The sequence below is a fragment of the Pleurodeles waltl genome, chromosome 2_1 (genome assembly GCF_031143425.1).
Source record: "Pleurodeles waltl isolate 20211129_DDA chromosome 2_1, aPleWal1.hap1.20221129, whole genome shotgun sequence".
Lineage (NCBI taxonomy): Eukaryota > Metazoa > Chordata > Amphibia > Caudata > Salamandridae > Pleurodeles > Pleurodeles waltl.
In genome coordinates this window covers 201,458,481-201,479,898 of record NC_090438.1, presented here as the reverse complement: position 1 = coordinate 201,479,898, position 21,418 = coordinate 201,458,481, and the positions used below count along the sequence as shown (strand labels likewise).

General features: G+C 45.3%; 1 protein-coding gene across 3 annotated transcripts in view; it reads left to right on the top strand.

The window, feature by feature from the left end:
* Positions 1-21,418, top strand: part of MTMR1 (myotubularin related protein 1) — a 403,694-nt gene that overhangs the window by 112,956 nt on the left and 269,320 nt on the right. For all 3 annotated transcript variants that reach the window (XM_069212405.1, XM_069212404.1, XM_069212403.1), the window contains 2 exons: positions 7,634-7,709; positions 11,265-11,359. In XM_069212405.1, coding sequence (XP_069068506.1) covers positions 7,634-7,709; positions 11,265-11,359 — 171 coding nt within the window. The remainder of the gene's footprint in view (positions 1-7,633; positions 7,710-11,264; positions 11,360-21,418) is intronic.

The window sequence follows — 21,418 nt, the reverse complement described above, 5'->3', positions numbered from 1 at the left end:
TCCTGCTGGACAGTCGAGCGGCAGCAAAGCAGATCATTCAGTCTGGATTGAACACTGCAGATTTTGTTGCCAGGGCTATGGGCACTTCTGTAGCAACCAGGAGGCATGCGTGTCTCAGAGGTTCTGGTTACTCCTCTGATGTTCAGGCTACGCTGATGGACCTTCCTTTTGATGGCGAGAAGTTGTTTGGGACCAAAGCCGACTCAGCTTTGGAACGATTTAAAGAAAGCAGAGCTAATTCAAAATCTTTGGGACTCCAAACTTCATCGTCTGCACCCTTTAGGTCTTTTTGAAGATTCAGGGATTTTGGCCATGAGTCCTCTTTTTGTGGAAGGCCACAATCCAATGTTCAGCAGCCTGCCAACCCTCTCTACAGATCTTATCGGGACGTGTGAGGGTTAGAATGCGAGGAGTCACTCAGCAGCCTTCTGCTTCATCCTCTTCCTCTGGGGGACCCATCAAGGAAAGTAGCCCTAGTTTTCTCTCCATATTCCAGCGTGTTTCACCCGTAGGGGGAAGGCTGTTTGATTTTCTCCACGATTGTGAGTTAATCGCATCGGACTCTTGGGCGCTGAATATAGTGGGAAAAGGTTATGCCCTTCCTTTCCGGGAGTTTCCCTCTCCTATCCCTCCCCGTCATTTGTTCAACCTGGGCTTTACAGTAAATGTGCACAAATCTTACCTGGAGCCCTCTCAGCATCTCCTGTTCATAGGGGCAGTACTGGACACAACATTGAATCGGGCCTCCCCTCCTCCTCCGAGGACTCCGGACATTCAGGCGTTGACTCCAATGTTTCAGAATGGAGCGGCTGTTCCAGTCCTCAAGGTCCTACGTCTGCTCGGTCTGTTCGCTTCCTGCATTCTGTTGGTCACTCATGCACGTTGCCAAATGAGGGCTCTCCAGTGGTGTCTCCGCTAGCAGTGGTTTCAACACAAAGGGGATCTCGAGGAGTCGATAATGATCTCCAGAGATGCTGCAGTGGATCAACGATGTTGGGTTGTGGATGGCAACCTTTAACAAGGAAGGCCGTTTTGTCTACCACCTCCGGTGGCCACGGTCATAATGGATGCTTCCACTCTAGTGTGGGGAGCTCATCTGGGGGACCTGGAGATCAAAGTCATTGGTCTCCAGTGGAACAGATGTTTCTCATCAATCTGTTAGAATTACAATCTCTCAAGGCCTTCCTCCCGTCCCTTCCCGGTCAGTCATTTCAAGTCTTGACAGACAACACTATCACGATGTTGTACATTAACAAGCAGGGAGGAGTAGGGTCATACCCTCTCTGCAGAGACGCTCTGCGGTTCTGGCCCTGGGCACAGGACCATCAGATTTGCATAGCAGGAAAGCATCTGGCTGGAGTTCTCAACATACGTGCAGACAGTCTCAGTCGACATTTCTCGGCCGATCAGGAGTGGCGTCTCCATCCAGACCTGGTTCTTCACCTCTTACGGATTTGGGGATGTGGGAATTTCCACAGATAGACCTGTTTGCCACTCAGGAGAATGCACACTGCCCGTCGTTTTGCAGCCTCCAGTATCCGGTGCAGGGTGTTTTGGGGGTCGCGTTTCAGATGCCTTGGTGCGACCATTTGCTTTGCGCGTTCCCCCCCCCAATACCTTTGATTCCTTAAGTTTTGAGGAAGATTCGCCAAGATCGGGCTCAAGTTGTTTTAATTGCCCCCGATCGGCTAAGAAGGGTGTGGTGCCAGACCTTCTCCAACTCTCACTGTACCTGCCGCTCTGTCTCCCTTACATGGTAGACCTCCTGTCGCAGTGGCAGGATCTACACCCCTTCCTCCAGAGCCTGCACTCACATGCCTGGAGATTGAACTGGGCAATCTGAGTTATTTTTCTCTCCCTCCAGTAGTGGTAGATGTTGTTATCTTATCAGCCAAGTGACACTCCACCAAGATGATGTATGCTGGCAGATGGGGAAATTTGGTGCTTGGTGTGGAGGGAGACAAATTGATCCCTTGAAGGCCCAATTGTCTGATATTTAGCTTTTTGCTTTTTCCCTGGCACAGGGGGGTAGTGCAGTGGCGACAGTGAAGGGCTATTTGTAAACACTGTCGGCCTTTCTTTGCCTTCCTGATCAGCCTTCCTTACTTAAGTCCCCTTTTAGTTCTTAGGTTCCTTAAAGAGTTAATTAACAAGTTTTCTCCGACTCCGTTTGTAATGCCTCAGTGGGATTTGAATTTAGTTCTTAATTTTTTAATGGGTTCACCATTTGAGCCTATGCATTTGTGCCTGTTGAGAATTCAGTTTTCCTCACAGCTATCATGTCTGCTAGACGTGTGAGTGAGCTTCAGGTTCTTAGTGTGAAACCTCCTTTTACAACCTTTCATGCTGACAAGGTGGTGCTGAGAACCAGGGCAGCTTTCCTTCCTAAAGCAGTCACTCCCTTTCATCTGGGACAATCTATAACACTCATCCTTTTACCCTCCTCCCCATCCTTCAAAGGAGGATGAAAGACTGCACCGCTTGGATCCAAGAAGGGCTCTGAGTTTCTACATTGAGAAGACAAGAGACTTTAGAATTGATGATCAATACTTTGTTGGATATGTCGGCAAGATGAAGGGCAAAGCCGTCCACAAGAGAACCCTTTGCATAAAGATTTGTTTTTTGCTAGCAAAGAAGGTTCCTCCTGAAGGTATTAGGGCCCATTCCACCAGGGCTAAGTCTGCCACTTCGGCTTTAGCTAGAGGTGTACCAGTTGTTGATATTTATAAAGTAGCAACTTGGGCTTCCCTCAACACTTTCGCAAAGCATTATTGCTTAGACTCGGAAGTTAGGAGGGATGGCCATTTTGCACGTTCTGTTTAGCAGGACTTCTTGGTTTGACCAGTCGAGTACCCACCTCCGAGTGTGGGACTGGTTTGGGATTCTATTCATAAGGTGAGGAATCCACAGGTAGTTGTATGCATCAGAAGAACAAGTTACTTACCTGAGTTACAGAAGGTAAGTAACTTGTTCTTTAGAGCTACTTCAGTTTTATTCATCCTGTTTCTGAAAAAATGTAATCCCAAGAAAGTTCCAGTAGAACCGTATAACAGACTAGGGATTTCCAGTTCAACATTATCAGCACCAGGTCCGTCTCCTACCGCCGCACCTGAGCCGAGAGGCGGGTTGTTATGACAAATGGGGGAGATGCATACCCCTGTTCCAGATGCCAGTCCTGTAGGAAGGCATCCATGGCGACCGCCTCAGGATCCGGTCTCCAACTGAAGTATCGGGTAAGTTGGTGGTCCAGCTGCGAGGCAAAGAGATCCACTGAGAACGGGCTCCAAAGGGTCTGGAGAGCGCAGAAGGGTAAAGGATGCAGTCGCCAGAGACTGACATCCCTCAAATGTCTGGAATGCCAGTTGACGACTTGGTTGGATTTGACCGGGAGTTGTTTTGCAGATACCAATAGCTGGTTCGCAAGGCAGCATTCCCAGAAGGACCTGGCCAGATCCGACAGGGCTTTGGAGCAAGAGCTCCCTCAATGGTTTATGTCTCGCACTGCCACAACATTGTCCATTTTCAACAAAACTGAGCATTTTGCCTCTGTCTTTGTCCAGCACTTGACCAACACTTGACAGCAGATGAGCCTGCGAGGAGTTTGAGGCAATGTGCATAGACCTTTCTTGAGATGACCATTGTCCTCCTGTGGAGAAGGCCTCGCAGGTTGCTTCCCAACCCGAAACAGTGGCATCGGACTCTATGGCTAGATCAGGGGAGAAGCCGAAAATCACCTGGCCATGGTCTCCATAAGGGTAAGCCACCGTTGTATCTCTTTGCGTGCTTCTGGTGACAGGGGGACCACCTGAGAGTAGCTGAGTCCCTTCGGAAGGTGAACTGCCTTGAGGTGTTGCAGGGCCCGATAGTGAAGAGGTCCCGGTAATATGGCCTGGATGGAAAATAACAGGCCTACTGCCACAGCGACTTGGCGAAGGGAGGTTGACGGCTTAGCCACCATCCTAATCAGCTTGTGTCTGATTTTGTTGATCTTTCGCAAGGGAAACCTGAGGGTGGGCTGAACCGAATCCACCACAAAGCCTAGGAATACTATAGATTGGGTGGTGGTCAGGGCCGATTTTTGACTGTTATGAAGCCCAGACACTCCAAGAGGGAGACGGCCATCTGAAGGTGAGACAGCAGAACCTGGAGGCACTGGCCCATGAGTAGGAGATCGTCCAGGTAGAAGAAATTCCACCACTGGACGCATCACTTTGGTGAAACACCAGGGATTGAAGGAGAGGCCAAACGGAAGAGTTGTGAACTCGAACGTCTGCCCCGCCACTGAATTGGAGGAAACAGCGATAGGGAGCAAAAATTGGGACAGTTAAGTAGGCATCTTTGAGATCGAGCCATACCATCAGGTCATTGATATGGAGGAGGTCTCAAAGAAGATGGATTCCTTCCATCTTGAAGTGGCGATAGATCAGCCACTCAGACTCCTTCAAGTTGATTACCGGCCGTTGGTCACCGTCCCGTTTATAAACCAGGAAGATATTGCTGAGAAATCCCGCGGGTTGGGGAAGGTCTCCACAACTACGCCTTTGCACAGTAATTCCACAACCTCTGAATCCGCTAGCGCCATGTCTGTGGCCAAATAAAAACCAGAGGGGGAGGAAGCCTTCTCTAAACAGAAGAGACGGAAAACTCTATATGGAACCTTTGAACTGTTTGGGTCACCCATGCATCAGAAGTAAGAGACTCCCAGTTAGAAAGAAACATCCCTAACCTGCCCCCCAACTTTTGGTGGGAGTATAATTGGACACTCACCTTGGGAGGATGTGTAGTCTCCACCGCCCCAGGTGTTGCCTCTTGTTCACCTGTGCCTGCTTTAGACTCTTGTCGGGTAGAAGGAGCCAAATCTGGACACATCTTGGTATTGTCCTTTCTTCGAAGCACAGCCTCAACCGGGAGCTTAGGTTTGCAAGCGGCCAAGTGAGTGCCCCCTGCCTTGGCCAGCCCCAGAGAAAACCTGGGGCATAAAGATGCATTTAACAGAGGGTTGGGCCTTATCGAGGGAGGTAAAGGTCTGTACGAACTTGCCCAGCTCGCGGACAAAGGGATTACCAAACAACCCTCCTTGAGCAAGGGGGCCAACTTCCAACGTGACCCGGTCCCCCCTCTTTAGGATCAATCTTTGAGGAGCGAATGTTGCCTTTCCGTGAAGTGGCGCAGTTTGCATTCCCCAGGAAGATAAGCTCCCTTTGCTCACAGCCGGATAGTATGTCTGGAGAAATAATTTCCTGGCAAGCCTGCTGGGACCTATCTATCCCCTTTTGGGGATCATGCATAAACTTGCCCAAGAAGCTAGCCATGCGCTCATGACCTCCAGGGTCATTTGCACCCTATGGCTTTGGGCTGAGTGGGAGCATTCAGCCCATAAAAAGTTGTGGACTTCCTTGCCCAGCAGCTTGTGGAGCCGCCCCACGGCAAGTTGTGATCTTGTCCTCCGGGGACAAGTCTGCTGACTGGGGGGTGTACCAGGAGTTCTAGATTGAGCTTATCAGAGGTCCCCTGGGGAGGGTCCTTGGCTGGAGGCTCAGAAGTGTGAACCTGGGGAGGTGGGGCCAAGGACGGGGCTCCATCTCCTAATCACAATCCTTGAGTTTGTGGGGGATTGCGGGTGCTGAACCCTCCAATGTGCCTGGTATCTGGGCATCTGGTTCCATCACAAGAGTCCAGGCCCTGAAGGCCCACTTCAGCCTGTTGAATGCATCCATGTCGATGCCCGCATCAGGGACCCTCTTTCGTTTAGGGTGAGCGGTGCAGGGAGGGTGGCCGGTCCCGGAGGTAATGGGGGCATGCCTTCCCACCCATGGGGGGTTTTAGTGCAATTTCTGTGAACTGCATAAGCCGCTGCTCCAGGGGGGCCACCACCTGCTTAACCGCAGACCAACTAGAGGCATCCATGATTCTGCAGAAGTCATCATCAGTTGGGAGGTAAATCACTTGCTCCTCCTCAGTACAGGTCTCTTCTGCGTCACTCATAGTGTGGGGGTACCAGTACGAAAATCAGTGCTTACTAGGGGAATACTAGTGTCTCCGTAGTGGTCCTACGGGTACCTGTTCAGTATAGAGGCCACTAAAGGTGGTGGGGGTCTCTCAGCCACGATTTGGGTAGCCAGAGGCGAGTTAACAGGGAGAGATCCCTGCAACACCATGCATGCCTATACAGATCAAGGGGCAGCTCACTGCCTTAGCCGCTGTCAAAGCAGAGTGCAAGCACTGCACAAGGAATAGACCTACAAGTTATAGACCCCAGGAAAAGGGTGTCTCGCTCCAGGCGTGAGGGGGTCAAGAACACAAGCAGAAAATCGGGCACCCGGTCAGCCTCGTTGATCAGTACTGTTATGCACTTCGTGTGTGCCGGCCGGGGACCAGAGTAGCGAAGCGTAAGTCGTGCTGAAAGAGCAATGCTCCCTACTGGTCAGAGGACCACACTGTAACGGCCCCAGCATGCTGAGGTGCGGAAATGTGAAAGGAGCGGCCGCGGAGGATCGATAAGCGTTCCAGCGAATGCGCAGTTTAGCAACCACAATAACCTTTAGAAAAACACTGGCAAAGCAATGAAAGCACACTCAAAACTAGCCTGGAGGCTTGAGGCACTTAGGGCCATATGTACTAACACATTTTCCCATAGACACAGAATGGGGGAAACCCTTTGCTACATCTGGCCCTTAGATCGGTTGCGGGAGCAGCAAAGAAAGAGAAAGAAGCAACAGAGAAGATGAACTATAAAGGAGCTACAGACTGTTGTTTGGCTATTAATGTTTACTTATTTTTTTCCAAGTGCCTATGGTAAATTTAGTTTCTGAATGTTTACTTGGCTGTTGTTGGAATAAAGTGAAGAAAGTGAAGCTTTAAACTAGCGTAATGCTCGTCTCTGGTCCTGACACTGAATTGCTTTTAGAACATTTGAATTGTGGGAGCTCCATTGAAAACAATGAAGTGGCTCAGGACAAGCAGTGGTTGGAATAAGCCTTCTGTTCCAACATTGCAATGTTGGTCTTTCTGTTTATCCTTTTTAATTCAGAACATTCTACCCTCAGGGGTTGGGGTTTACAATATTCAAATAGCATTAATATCCCTGCAGCTCGAGTTTATAAGAAGGTCTTTAACAACCGTTATACCCCTCGGCAATAGACTATAAAGCTATAGTATCACACTGGTGGCCTTCTATTCATTTCCTTCCATGTTATGTGCTGAGATTGCGCTGAAGGCATTTTTGAGGGTGGTTAGCTAAGCACGTCTATTTTATTCCTAATTCCGTTTTGCCGTCTTTCTGAGTGGGCAAACATTTAAAAACAATTCTCTATCCACTCACATTCTCAGCTAGATGTAGCATTTTGATTATTAAAAACAGTTACCAATGATGATGGCCTCTTCAATTTTTGCATCCTGAGTGTTAATTCATCAGTCCTCAAACAATGTTCTAGCAGTCGCACTGTAAGCCGTACTGTTTTAAAGTAATCATGAGTGAAACATGTAGCACAAAACTCCCCAAAAACAAGCATGTCTGCAAGATCTCTTCATTGAAATATACTCTAAAGCGGGTTACATCTTCTTTGTTGGTATGTTTCATTTTAGAGTTGAAAATGAAAAATGTGAAATAATGCAATCTGTCAATTTTTGTTAGGCGCTGAGGGATGGCAATAAGTTGGCACAGATGGAGGAGGCACCACTTTTTCCTGGTGAAGCCATCAAAGCAATTGGTAAGTGGAAAGATGCATATGCATTCAAATGCTCGGTCATTGCCTATGTCCGCCTAGGTTGCTGTTGCACATGTTACTTTAATGAGACGTTTTGCCACTTAGTAATGATATGACATTATAAGAAAATCAACAGTGTTTCTTTAAACCTAGCAAATGCTATTTCTTGTTTGGGTTACTGCTTTTGCTTTAAGTTTAGGTTACGTTTTCTGTCATGGATCCGAAGTCGCTTTTCAGAAAGCATGTGTACATTTAGGATTTTGGGACAGCTCACAAAGACTGCCTAAGAAAGGCAATTTCTTGAGAATCCGTTTTGAAGTTTGCATCTACAGCAGAAAAAAAGCAACTACTTCTCCTCAGACGTGAGCTTCCTGACAGAGGAAAAAAAGCCTGTGGGCACAAAAAGGATTCTGTTTAGGAACAGTGTGGTACAAGAATTAAGGCAAGGATCCGGGGATTTTGCAGTCTACCTTGAAGGAAAGGGTAGTTCTGAGATTTAATAGGGTGGCCACCATTTCTGTTGAGGACAGCCTCCATTAGGAAGCTCATAAGGACAACAGGATGTGAGAGTCACATGCCTCTGCTGGCAGACAAAGATGTGCACTTCGTGGAAAATGTACAACATGGCAATCTTTTAGAAGAAATTGCATTACTTACTTGGGCGCAGGATCCTACTCACACCTCCACCTTCTGCAACAACCAAAATGGTGGTGGCCTAGAGGAGAGACCACCATTCAGCGTAAGGTAACTCCTGCACATGAGCAAGCCAAATGAAATCACCTGATGTGGACCAAGCATAACTACATTATTATGATATTTAATAAGATAATTTTAAGAATGTCAAGTAGTTTACAATATGTAAATCATCAACAATGAATTAAATCAAAAGACCTAGAAAGAAATTACTTTTTTCTCCACACATCGGATATTATTAGGGTGTTTGTGCAAATTACCCTATTAGGATGTTTCATCCGTATGGCACTATGTTCAACAATATTATGATTCTGAAAATATGTTTAACAGGCACATCATTATTGACACAAAATTCAAATCAATGGGCCAGATGTATCAAGCGTTTTTGCATTTGCAAACGGTGCGAATGGCCGTTTGCGAATGCAAAAATGCCTTTCAGTATGTATGAAAGGCATTCACTATGCAAATTGCGAGCCCGTTTAGAGAATCGCAAATTGCGATTCTCTAAATAAGAAATCACAAATAAGCAATCCTTATTTGCGATTTCTTAAGCACATGTATCAAGCTTTTCCTTAATGCGAATTGGGCATTAAGGAATCACAATTACCACCAAGTTCAACTTGGTAGTAACCAAGTGCAAATTTTAAAAATGCATTAAAAACGCATTTTTTAAATTGACATGTAACACACAAATGCCCCTTTGGCATGTGTGTGCCTTACATGTCCTTAAATAATTTTTGGGGGTGCAGCAGAGGGGGCCTTAGGCCCCCAGAACCCTGGGGTTTTGCATTTCCCAAATTGCGAATTCCAGATAGGAATTCGCAATTTGGGAAATGCTAAAAAATCGCAAATATGGGCCTACAGGCCTATAGGTGGGAATGGGCTCAGAATAGCTATTTGCGATTCGGTAATAGCATTTGCAATTTTTAAGAAATCGCTATTACCGAATCGCAAATATGATACATACCATTTTGTGACTCAGAAATAGCGATTTCTTAAAAATCGCTATTAGAGAATCGCAAAGTGGATTCTTCATACATTTGGCCCAATGTCTTTTCACTCATATTTTGTCTTCTTGCAGTTTAATATGATACTGTAAATGGTATCCCTAATGCTGCATGCCTGTGCCTTTAATTTTAAATACAAAATGGACTGTGTGTAGATAAGTATGCCCTGAAAAAAGTATGCAGCTTGCTAGCCTATTGAAGAAGTTGAGCATTGGGGGGTTTTCTTTTTATTCCCTTATCAGGGAGGGGGGGGAGTCAGTGTTTTCAGTAAACCTAGCCTGTCAACAGCGAACCCACTGTTTGTGTATCTATGTCCTGAAATACCTGCAAATGGTCGGATGGTCCTCTATACTCCACCTCATCCACAAGGTCAAGAAGTTGTGTACCCACTACCACAAGGGTCTTGTCTCTCATATGTGCTCTATAGAATCTGTAAGAACAAGGAGATTTATCTTCTTTAAGAACAAGGGGATGTCTCTCTCTTATTCGGAGAAAATGCCACATGCAAAGAGCATACTCTTTCACTTTAACAATGGAGCTAATTTCAGGTGCCTCGCGCTAAACCCAGGAGAGGAGATGTAGCCATAGTCTTATCTAGAGACCAGAATTGATCACATAGACCCAAGCATCTCATGAATAAAAGAGAAAAGGATATTCTTTCAGCAAAATATCATAGTTTGCAAGAAACATGAACTCTCCATAGCATGAAATCGAGAAGCTAGATTTAGGAACTCATATGAAGTTATCCATTTTGCTTATTTCCTATTGTGTTCCTTGGTATGTAGGCAGTTTGAATCCAATACTGAGCTTTCTGCTTGATAAGACTTTTAAACTCTGTGAATGTATACCCATATATGGCTTTAGTAAACAGGTTGCAAAGAAAGTTCACTTTTGTTAGCTGTGAATCCAAAGTTTCTGATCGATGAAAATGATGTTTGGCATTTAACCATTGCTAAAGGTCTAAGATCTTTGGACAAAACCTGCAGCTGTTGCCTAAGGGAACCTCCTAGCCTTTCACTAAGCTCAGTTTATGCAACTGTTTGTCCACCTTGGTGTCAACAAAAGTAAGAGTGAAAATTGTTTATTCTTGTCCGTCCATTTAAATTTGGCTTTTTTTTGGTTACAATCAGCCTTTGTCGGTTTTTCCAAGACCAACATTGTACATGTCTGCAATAAAACCTAAGATATAAAGCCCACTATTTATTTAGATGTCACTTTGATGCAAGCATTTTTATAGCCCAAAACACAAGATCCATTTCACCTAAGAAAACATCCACAAAATGTCATGTTGCTATCTCTTGGCCCTGTGCAGCTGCCTTCAAGGAATGGCCTCAATGTAGCTTCAACCCTAGTTGAATGTCATTGGTCTGTTTGGAAAATATTGCTGAATACCCGAATACATGGAACTAAGGTGCGATATTTTTCCACAGTGTTATTTAGTAGCACCTTCCCTTTCCTTCTAAGCAATCCTGCAACCACTGTCTGCTTGAGGAGAGCCACATATTTTTGTGCTATCTTGAAAGAATACACGTGTCTGTCGTGTGTACGGCACAGTTTTGGATGCTCTTTGCTCCCACAGTCCTCTCCAGAATTTGGCCGCCTCCCCCTCATTGGCTAGCCAAATTAACAGCAATATAAAGAATAAATTAAAAAATGCATCATATTGTTTGGGTCAATAGTTATATTTTTGAAACTGTTTACACAATCCAAGTTTTATGCGTTTAGTTTGAAAAATGTTTCTAATGACTGAAAGCACTTTTGTCTGAAGCTGCACATAAATGAACTGAATATGTAATCTTCCATGCATAGCCATATCATAACCTATGTGTTAACTCTTGGAAGCTGTGCTTTTCCACAGTGAAAGACGTGATGTATATCTGCCCCTTTATGGGTGCTGTGAGTGGAACACTAACCGTCACTGACTTCAAAATGTACTTCAAGAGCGCTGAAAGGGTGAGTTGTGCAGCTTCTCTTAACTCTGGTTCTTTTTATTTATGTTTAGTATTTGTGCAGTGCAACAAGTCACAGAAGTGTCAAGGGTTTGGAGAGCATAGTTAGGCATGATTGTCTGACAGAGGGGCGGGGAGGAGGACAGTTGAGGAAATTGAGCGGCACTTGTATGGAAAAGTACTGATTGTTCAAAAGTTTTAAAGCTCTGAATACCTAAATATTTAACTTTAGTTCAGTGATGTTTCAATCTGCTAATCCTTTTACACAAAGTGCCTTACATAATTTCAGAAGCAAATAACAACTGCTGCCAGAAAGGCATCAAAATGGAATAACTCATTGTTAGGAGGACAAAGCCAGAACTTCAGCCATATCACTTTATTTCTTTCACATGCTTCATGATTTACTACACAACCCGTGTGCACATACAAATAATTAGACATGGCAAAATGAACTACCTTCAGATACATCTCAGTTAGCCCTGGCCTTCTATAGCCACATTCATTCACTGTAAAATTGAATGGTATTCTTAACACATGGTATCAAAATTGAATGTGTATCTTTACGGAAATGTCTCTTTGTTACTACTATTTATGATTCAGTAGGTGCCCCGCCTTCTACTCATCATGCCCCGATTAATACATGCAGCCCAAGCTGTCTTTATCCTGGGGTGTAAAACAGCTACTTTCAGTCCTCGAAGCAGAGGTCCCCGATAAGCACAGAGGAGTGACTGTAGCATCAACATTAAAAAAGCTTTCATAAGTCTCCGGTGGGACTTTCTTTATCAGACAGTGTTAAAGATGGGCCCGGGACATGGGTTCATACAATGCTTGAAGCTGCTGTATTTCGCATCCTCGGTCCGGGTCTGAACAGGTAAATGCATCTCAGACTGTAATATTGTAAGACAGGGCACCAGGCAGGAGTGCCCGCTTTCCCCCTTATTGTTTGACATTGCTGTTGAACTCTTTCTGGCATTGCGCGTTCTGGCACTTCATTTAGGAGATTGGATATTAGGGGTAGGTTACACCACACCGCCCTCTACATGGATGATATACTCTTGTTTCTGTGAGATGTGGGTGAACACTTATCCGGAGCAGTATCACTTCTAGAGCGATTCAGAAGCATATCCTGCCTCTGCATTAATTTGCAGAAATCCCACCTATTTCAGCTCTGTCGCAAAATGCCTTCGTCTCCGGACCTTTGGGACCTTGCTTGGTAAGGGACCTGCCTGAAATACCTTTGAGTCAAGGTCTATTATGACCCACTTGACCTCCTAGAGGGCAATATTGGTGCAGCTCTCAGAGGGCTTCGTGCTGGCGTGGGCTTTTTGAAGACTTGCCTCTGTCTGTAGCTGGGAGAATAGCAGTAGCGAAGATGGTACCACTGCCCTGCTTGTTGTGATTTATTTCCACATTGCACATGATCATTCCCCATTGGATATTTTGGGATCTGAACTCGTTGTTGACCAAATTTATCTGGGAGTTGGGCAGACGTAGGGTGGCGCTAACAAATTACAACGCCCAGCGATGGCTAGAGAGCTAGCAGCAATGGACTTTGAGGTTTACTATTTTGCATCTCCGCTCCAGCGGTTCCACCAGGTCGATTGCCTCACGGCTGCTCCTGAAGAGGGACTTTGATGGAGCAGTCCCAAGGATCTATGTACTATTAGAGATCCTCATGGGCACCCCCACGGCTACTTCGAGGGGGTCCTATGGCCCTGCATGTTGCTCATCACTGTTGGCGGTGCTGCCTACAACACGCTCATGTTGATAAGCCATTCTGGCCAGATCTTCCGCTATGAGGGTTATAACAGATAGTACCTGAGGCATTGAGGCGACTTTTGGAATGCTCTCAGTATGGGTTTACCTGGGTGGGGATCCTACAGAGATGGGGAACTAAGGACGTTCGACCTCTCAAGTACCTCTGAAATACCGGGAGGCAAATTCCTATTACATTGGGAGGTAGTAGCAACGCGGCTCATTGGTGAACTGGCATTTCAGAACTCTCCCTGCCACCACAAGTTTTGCCAGGTCCTGTGCACCACAACGAGCCATATCAAAGCAGTTGCTAGTTTATATCAAGCTTTGCGGTCTGATGTTGTTGTGCCCCTGAGGAACGTACGTGAAAAATGAGAAGAGGACATTGCACTACCAATCACTGACCAAGAATGGGCCACAGTACTTAGCAACAGCTACACTGTTTCTAGGAGCACCAGATTTAAATGAATGACTTTCTATTTTTATCACCTCAGGTAAGATCATACGTCTCTTCCGCTTCTTCCGCATGGCTACAGCAGCCTGTCCCAGATGCAGTGAGACGAAATGCTTCACATGGCTTGGTCCAGTCCTGAACTGACGATTTTTGCTAGGAGTTGGTTGCGTGTATCAATGAGGTTACCCAAATGTATATTCCCACACTCCCTTCACATGACTTCTAGGGGGATTCCCGCATCCCACAAACGTAAGATCACTACCGGCTTGTGGACCTAACCCTAAATCTTGCATAGCGGAGAATAACATGCCCTGGAAGGCCCCTCGGGGCCCAGACTTGATGAAATGGAGAGAGGACCTCTCCTGATGGGCATGGCATGAAAGTGCAGTGTTATTCCAGGAGGTGCGGAGAGGACGTGGGTCAATAGAAAACGCCACATTTTTGGACCACGTAGTGGATTTCCTAAAAGAACCTGACCGATATCCCTGAGCATTCTCCATTGTCCCCACGTGAGCCAGAAGATGAGATGGACTAGCCTTACTCACTTCCTACACACTGTGGAATGTGATGAGCTTCATTTATATAGAGGTTCCATGCCATGGAGGGATTTTAGGATCTGTTATGCTGAGTGACATATACATAGGCAGGGGCATGCGACAGGTGGGAACAGAAGGGATGGGGAGTGTTTGTTTTTAATGGAAAGGGCTGCACTGATTTGTACATGACATGTCTTATGTAACAACTCTTTGCTGTGCTCATCGCAACTGTATAACTATTGACGCACAATATATGCTGTAATGACTGTCTTGCCCAAGTGTTATCTGTGTTGTTGGAAAACACAATAAAATGTTTAAACAAATATATTTACGATTCAAAGTCTGCTGAAGTTCAAGTTAAACATGTGTACATTTTCTTAATAACAATCTTGGTGTGCAAAATTGTACGTAGCCAAATATCCTTTTATTTAAATGTGCTTCAGTTATAGATGTGACTGTATACCAGTCTTTATTCCATTGCACGAAAAGCAATGCTGTTAGTGCCTCCAACTGGTCAGTTGCCACCCTGTTTCAGCAATTACACCTCAAGTGCTTTTGTCAGGACCAATTGACATAAAAGGTTTATATGTACCTGTCCAAAATTAATAAACGCCAAAGTTGAGCACTCCTTATAAAAGGTCTAGTTATGGAGGGAAATATGTTGTATATTTGCGAGTGTTTGACTCGCAGTACTAGGGTTCTGCAAAGTCGGTCCTGGAGAGCCAGGTCCATGCCAGATTTTTAGCATATCCACATTTAGAAACAAGATGTTTCCGAAATCTACATTTTTCTAAATGTGGATATGCTGAAAATCTGGCATGGACCCGGCTCTCCAGGATCGACTTTGCAGAACCCTGCGCTATACAAATGCTTCAGAGTGAAGAAGAGACTGAGTCAATTAAGTGTAAGAGTTTTAAAGTCGAAGGCATGTCCCCATTAATCACACCCCCTTGGGCTGCAAAAAAGAAGGTTAGTAACGTTACTCAAAAGTGAAACCTTTCGTAGATTGACGGGCATATCAACCAAGTTGTTCTGTGGATTGTACTGTTCAGTGTCCACACCAGTTGCACAAGAAAACTTTCAGTGGAGCGTGTTCAAAGGAACTGTGTTGGGTTTATAGAAAACAACAAAGAAAAAGTGGTAATAATGGAAGAGATGTGAACATAGGTCATACATCATTTGACGTTGGGTATGCTATTTTGAAAGCAAAAGTTATGGGTCTAGTTTTTAGTCGGTAGTGCTACAATATTCCTAACACATATTTGACAATTGTATGGGTAGTGCACAACAAGTACATCTACTGTTGGCACTCTGACAACTAATATGTTACACAGTATCATTCTGGAACTTGCTTAGCAATGCGTGATGTACATGGTGAAATGATGAAATAAATAACATGAGTAAAGCAGAAACATAACCACACCTTATGTCTTTCAAAGGTACTCTAAAGAATTGAATAATTCATATTAAAAATGGAGAGTTGGCCATTCAACTGATGGACGTTAAGTGCACAGCTGGTTGTATGTATAGGACAATTTTAAGTGGGAATAACTGTGTCAGGCCGAAAGAGAATAAATGGCTGTCTTAGCATCTCATCTTTTTTTTTTGTTGTAGTCCTTGTCAGACTACTTTATTAAGTGCAATGCACGTGCTTCTTTATTCTTAAGGAGGAGTTTTCAAGTATCAACTCCCTGTTCTAGTTGCACTTTGTGTAGAAGTGGCCATTGTATGTCAGGTGTGTGCTTTTTATGTAAATAGTGAGGCAATAGATGAGCACTCAGTGTATGGCATGTGAACCCCGATCTGTGTTACATGATATTTTTGTGCACCTCTAATGATGGGTGTATCATGCTGGTGGTCGTATTAATCGTAGATTACATCTATAGAATTACAATGATTCCATGCTCGAATTTTGCCCGTTTCTTGTAAATTGCCAGAAGTGGAAACTATTAATTCCTGGCAATTCCTAGTTGCTCTAAATAGAAAACGTTATCTTTGAGCCTTTATGCACCCAAACTAACCTGTTCCTTAAAGTGTATCCCTTGTCATAAACAAATGGAATTTTTCTAATTGCTGTTTAAATTAGCCTGAGGTATGTTGATTTCAGTGGATCATGTTTGTTGATAAGATTACCCTTGGTACTGTAGTTTATAACACAGAGGAGATAAGGAGCTGCCTTCTGCTTGTTACATAGGTTCAGAATAAGTACATACAGCAATCTTAATCCGTTTCTACGGTTAATAGACCATTTGCCAATCCATCTGTCAGTCAGTATACCCCAGGTATCCACCCGTGGCCTTCTATAGTACACTCAGAGCTACTTTCCCCTCCCCCCCAAAACCCTGCTTCACACCCCTCCTTTAATCAAGAATCTCAAACTGTCTCATTGCAGTTTGATAAGAGATGGCCCTTGCCACATCTCAATTTTGTAAATATTGAAATAATCTATCTTCAAGCTACATCTGCCCTATTCATCTTCCCCATACAATCTCCAGACTCCCTTTGCCAAACAAAATGCAGTTGTAATCTGTCCTCACCTCAACTATAAGAGAGACCTGATTAAGCCGCTCAGTATCAAGAGAATCTGCAGTCACCTGTTCCTCCACTCTACCAATCCCTTGTCAATACTCAATTTATGAGCGAAATGCTTGTAGTTCCCTATCTATATGTTTGCTTCTGTCAGAAGAGTCTACATCTTAATCACATATGCATAGGAAAACCTAACCTGAAACTCACCCATCACTGCAAACTGACCCAAAATTAGTTACCTGTCTTTCAAATACAAAGAACAATAGAAGTGTCTGGCGAGGTTCTTAGAGCTATCCCCAACATTGCTCTTAACCCCTTCGCTGCCAGGCCTTTCCCCCCTCAGGTGCCAGGCCGTTTTTTGGCTATTTGGGGCAGTTCGTGCTTAGACCCTCATAACCTTTTGTCCACATAAGCTACCCACACCACATTTGCATCCTTTTTTTCCAACATCCTAGGGTTTCTAGAGGTACCTAGAGTTTGTGGGTTCTCCTGGAGGAGACCAAGAAATTAGCTAAAATACAGCTAAAATGTAGTTTTTTCCAAAAAATTGGGAAAAAGGGCTAGTCAACATTCTCCATACTGTGATAAAATGGATGCTCTGCCTCAGGGAAAAACTAGGGAACTCACGGCCTAAAGTACAAAGCCCTGATCTAAAATCAGTTGATGTTTTTTAACACCAAGTGGTGCCTTGTGACAAAGATTTCATTTTACGACGAAACTGAAACACTATTGAGTCACATTGCAAAGTAAACATTTCCAGAAGATCATAAAACCTCCTGTCTCATTGATGCTAATGAGACAGGATGCATTTTGTGAACCCCTGTGAATGGCTGCAGATGCAGGAATGGAGGCTGATATCTGTCACTAAGGTTGCATTCTCTTCTTGTGGAATTTATTTCTTAAACCAGCACTTGGCCCTTTCATGGACAAGCCTGCTTTAAGTTAAAATGTTTATGTGTAAGGGGTGAAGCAGGGTGAGCCTCTGGTGGTCCTTTCGATCACTGCATTCGCTCCCCAAGGCCTACCTCCTGCATTCACTAAATGGGAGAATGCCCATGATGACTGCTTCTATTTTGTGAATATGTTGCAACCCTAAATGGATTGGCAGTTACATTTGACTGGCTTACAACAGCAGTTATGCTGACAGATCTTTGATACATAGCCTGGCAACTAACAAATAAGAAGGGTATTCCTCTTGCATGATCCCTTCTTTTTCAGAGTAGATGTCCCTTGCAAAAGCTGTTTTGTGAGCTAAATGACAAAATCGTTTTTGTAAATTTCAGTCAGTTACTTTTTTTTTTGTAGCCAGAAATCCTGTGGTTTTGCAAATGTCAGACATTATGATGAACAAATCATTCAGGCCCTTGTTCTCAAAAGAATTTCTCATACTATTTTTTCTAAATCCCACTGGCCTTATGGTAGGAGAAGATGAAAGCCATGAAAAAGTTGTAGAGGATGATTCATGGCTCACTGAGATATTTCTGCCCTCAGAAAGACACTTTTCCCTCCACCTTTGATCTCACTAACCTGTATATTTAAGTTTTTAATCGTTGTGGCTTATGAGTAGCATAGGGAAATGCCTTTTTTTGTATGGTCACCCTAAATGTTTTTGAATGATTCTGCTGGGTTTCTGACTCCAAGAGTGCTGCTAACCAGACCTCAGTGCTTGTGCCCTAACCTTAAAGTGTTTGTTTGATTGGCTTATACACAATTGACATAAGCTAACTTACCTGTACGTCCCTAGTATATTGTAACCAGAGCCTGTAAGTTAAAAGGTCACCCTAGGGACTGCAGCACTGGTTGAGCTACCCTGGGTGTGACAGAAGAAAAACACGGCTCCAAGTCTGCCACTGCAGACAGAAAAAAGGCATTTTTAAAACTGCTACCTCGAATTTAAAGTAAGGGCAAAGCAAAGTCCTTCTTTTTAATATATGTAAGTCAATCCTAACAAAGGCCTAATGAGCCCTAAGCAGGGTGCTGTATATTAAAAAGAGGAACATATATCTGTATACATTTAAACATTTTAAAAACACAGTTGTCATTTTTACTGTGGTAAAGGCTAGTAGCCCCATTGTCAAGCGCAGCCCTGCTAACCTTTGACTGGGACTACTGAAGTTGATGCTGAAAGGTATCAAAATACTTGTAACATTAAGTCGTACTTGACGCCCAAGTTGAAAGTAATGTAACTTGTCGCAGTGTGCAACTTATTCAAAGTTGCCACTCTGTTGCCCTAAATTCCTTCTGCCCGTCCACGATTGCACACGTGTGCTGCCCCTGAGACAGCTTTCTGCCCCCCTGGGTAGACGTGCAAATGACTCCCAGGAAAGAAGACTATAGAAAACTGCACAGGAGAGTGGTGTTACCTCTCACTGGCAGGAAATCACACAGATGTTAGTCCAATAGGAGAGCTTCAAAAGAGAAGCTGCATTTGAATGGATATAATGAACACTTAAGAGAAGAGATGCTCTGTTATTTAGGTGGAGAGGCTCGCACTTCGGCAGGAGAGGGGAACCAGTTGATAGATTGTTTTTGCAAGGTTGTGTAGCCCCGTTGGAAGCCTCACCTATCAGTTGGGTTAAGAAGATCTGCTTTTGCACTGGATTCTACTCCTGCAGGCCGCCATGACTTTTTGCTTTTCTGATCACCCGTTTTTTGACCTTTTACTATGTGTGAGTCTCCATACCAGTGTCTCACCCAAGATAATCACTTGGCATTTGGATTGCGCATGTTTACGAAGTGTCTGCCTTTTAAGATAAGGCTGTTGCAGTGCAGCAAAGGTAAAGGGCTCTTGGCTGGTTACACGTGAACATGTGTGCACATGCATGTGGGCTGCACATGGTAAACTACTGCTGTGCACAGCGTGGTAACAGCACACAGGTGGCCTGGTGCAAAGGGGCCTGCAGAATAAGGTATTCACCAGGGATAGGTCTTATGAGGGTAGTGTGCACTAATAGGGAAAGTCAGTTTGCTTTACTGTTTTATCTATATTGGCACCCAGTTATACACATTAGGGAGAAACTGCCTTACAGTGTAGTTTCACTCCCCTTTGTCCCACAGAGATCATTGACATCTTGAATTGGAGTGTAAACTGTGCAAGAAAACCAAATATATAAACTCCAAAGTGATAACTGTACACCTCATGAGTCATCCAGAGTTTCCATATTTCCCTGGCCCAGCTCAGGATCATAGCCCAGGCCTTGTATCACCCTGCTCTGCCCAGTTAACTACATTTTCTCCAGCAGTAGGAATAAAGACCGCCCCACACAAAAGGAGCAAGTAGCAGTACTACTCGCTGCTTCTGAGGAGGAAAGGGGTGGGGTGTAATGATCTGTATCAGTCACCCTGCTGTCACATTTTATCAGGTATGGGCCTGCTCAAGCCCACTAAACAAAGGAGAGTGTGCAGACAACGGAGGCCAACCCACCAGGGGTGGGGTGGGGTGGAGTGGGGGGGTCGTTTAACAGGCTTCCTTTGTAATTCTAGTGTGCAAGTCCCTGGCAGAGATGTCATCGAGCAGTGGAGCTGAGACCAGAGGGGTTGATGTGACCAGGGGCTCCTGGATGAAGCCATTTTGGACTGTCCCAGCATGCCGTGCAGGAGGGCTGAGATAGGGGTGGATAGCTGACATGGCGCCCCAGGACTGGTCAGGGGTGCCTGACTTCTGGAACCTTGGTCTCCCCTTCAAAAACTCTTGCACAAGGGGGAAATCTCTCTTGCCTGTGGCTTTTCCACACTTCGCTGCTGGATCCTGGGACCACATTGGAGAACTAGAAGGAGGAAACCCCTGACTCCTACTAAGGACCCAGGACTCTGTCCAGTTGACCCCAGGACCAGTGGGTCTCCCCAAGGGCCATTGAGGCTGCTCCCCTTAAAGCCCCTGAGAACCAGTTGCGGGAATGCCCTGGACTTTTCTGCACCCTCAAACAAAGAGCCAAAGGAGAACTGACACAGGGAGCCAGGAGGTCCAGCTTTTTGAGGATTGCACTGCTTTGGAGGTGAGGATTGAGCCTGCCACCAGGAGTAAGATGAGTCCAGGATAGTCCAGATCTTGCCAACGCAGCCTGCGTTATGGCATTCTAAAGTTTGGTGACCTTTTCTTTTCCTCTGAGCGCATGGAATTCCGCTGCCTGGTGGAGGTATTCCCCCAGGGTGGGCCGAGGGGACGGCTCAAAGAATTTGATGGTCATTGATGGGACGAGGGCATGTATAGGACCCGCTCTCTGTTTCTTCATTTCACCCAGGAACCCTATCCCCAGGCAGATTTTGTTCCAAGGGCCGGGACCCCATCCCCAGACCACCCAGTGCCAGTGATGCAGGGAAGCACCATCTCACTTCCCTCAAGCTCCATGGCAGGAGGGAGCGCCATTGCGCTCACCCTCAAGGACACAGGAGGGGCCCAGTAGCCCCTCAAGAAAGAAGAGGAGGGGTAGTACCAACGCGCACTACCCACATGACCAGCTCAACCTGCTCCCCGTGTCCATGACTGGGTGGAGCGGGAGGCCAGCCATTTATTGCATACCTGCCCCCAGGACCGGGCAGAGAAGGCTGAAGCTGCCAGCTCCTGCTGCAGCACACAGAAGTGCTGCCGGCCTGGGGAGCCAGTGAGGGCAGCCAGGGATGGGCTCCCAGAGCTGTCCTCCAATGCAGATGGCTGCCTGGGGTGCCTAAGTGGGACGTTGCGAGGTTGCTCACAAAATAAGAAAAAAGAAAAACATGAAGCATGACTTTCACCCCGCACAGCGGGAGAGCTGCTACAATAGTATGCACGACATGGATGACTATTGCCCCA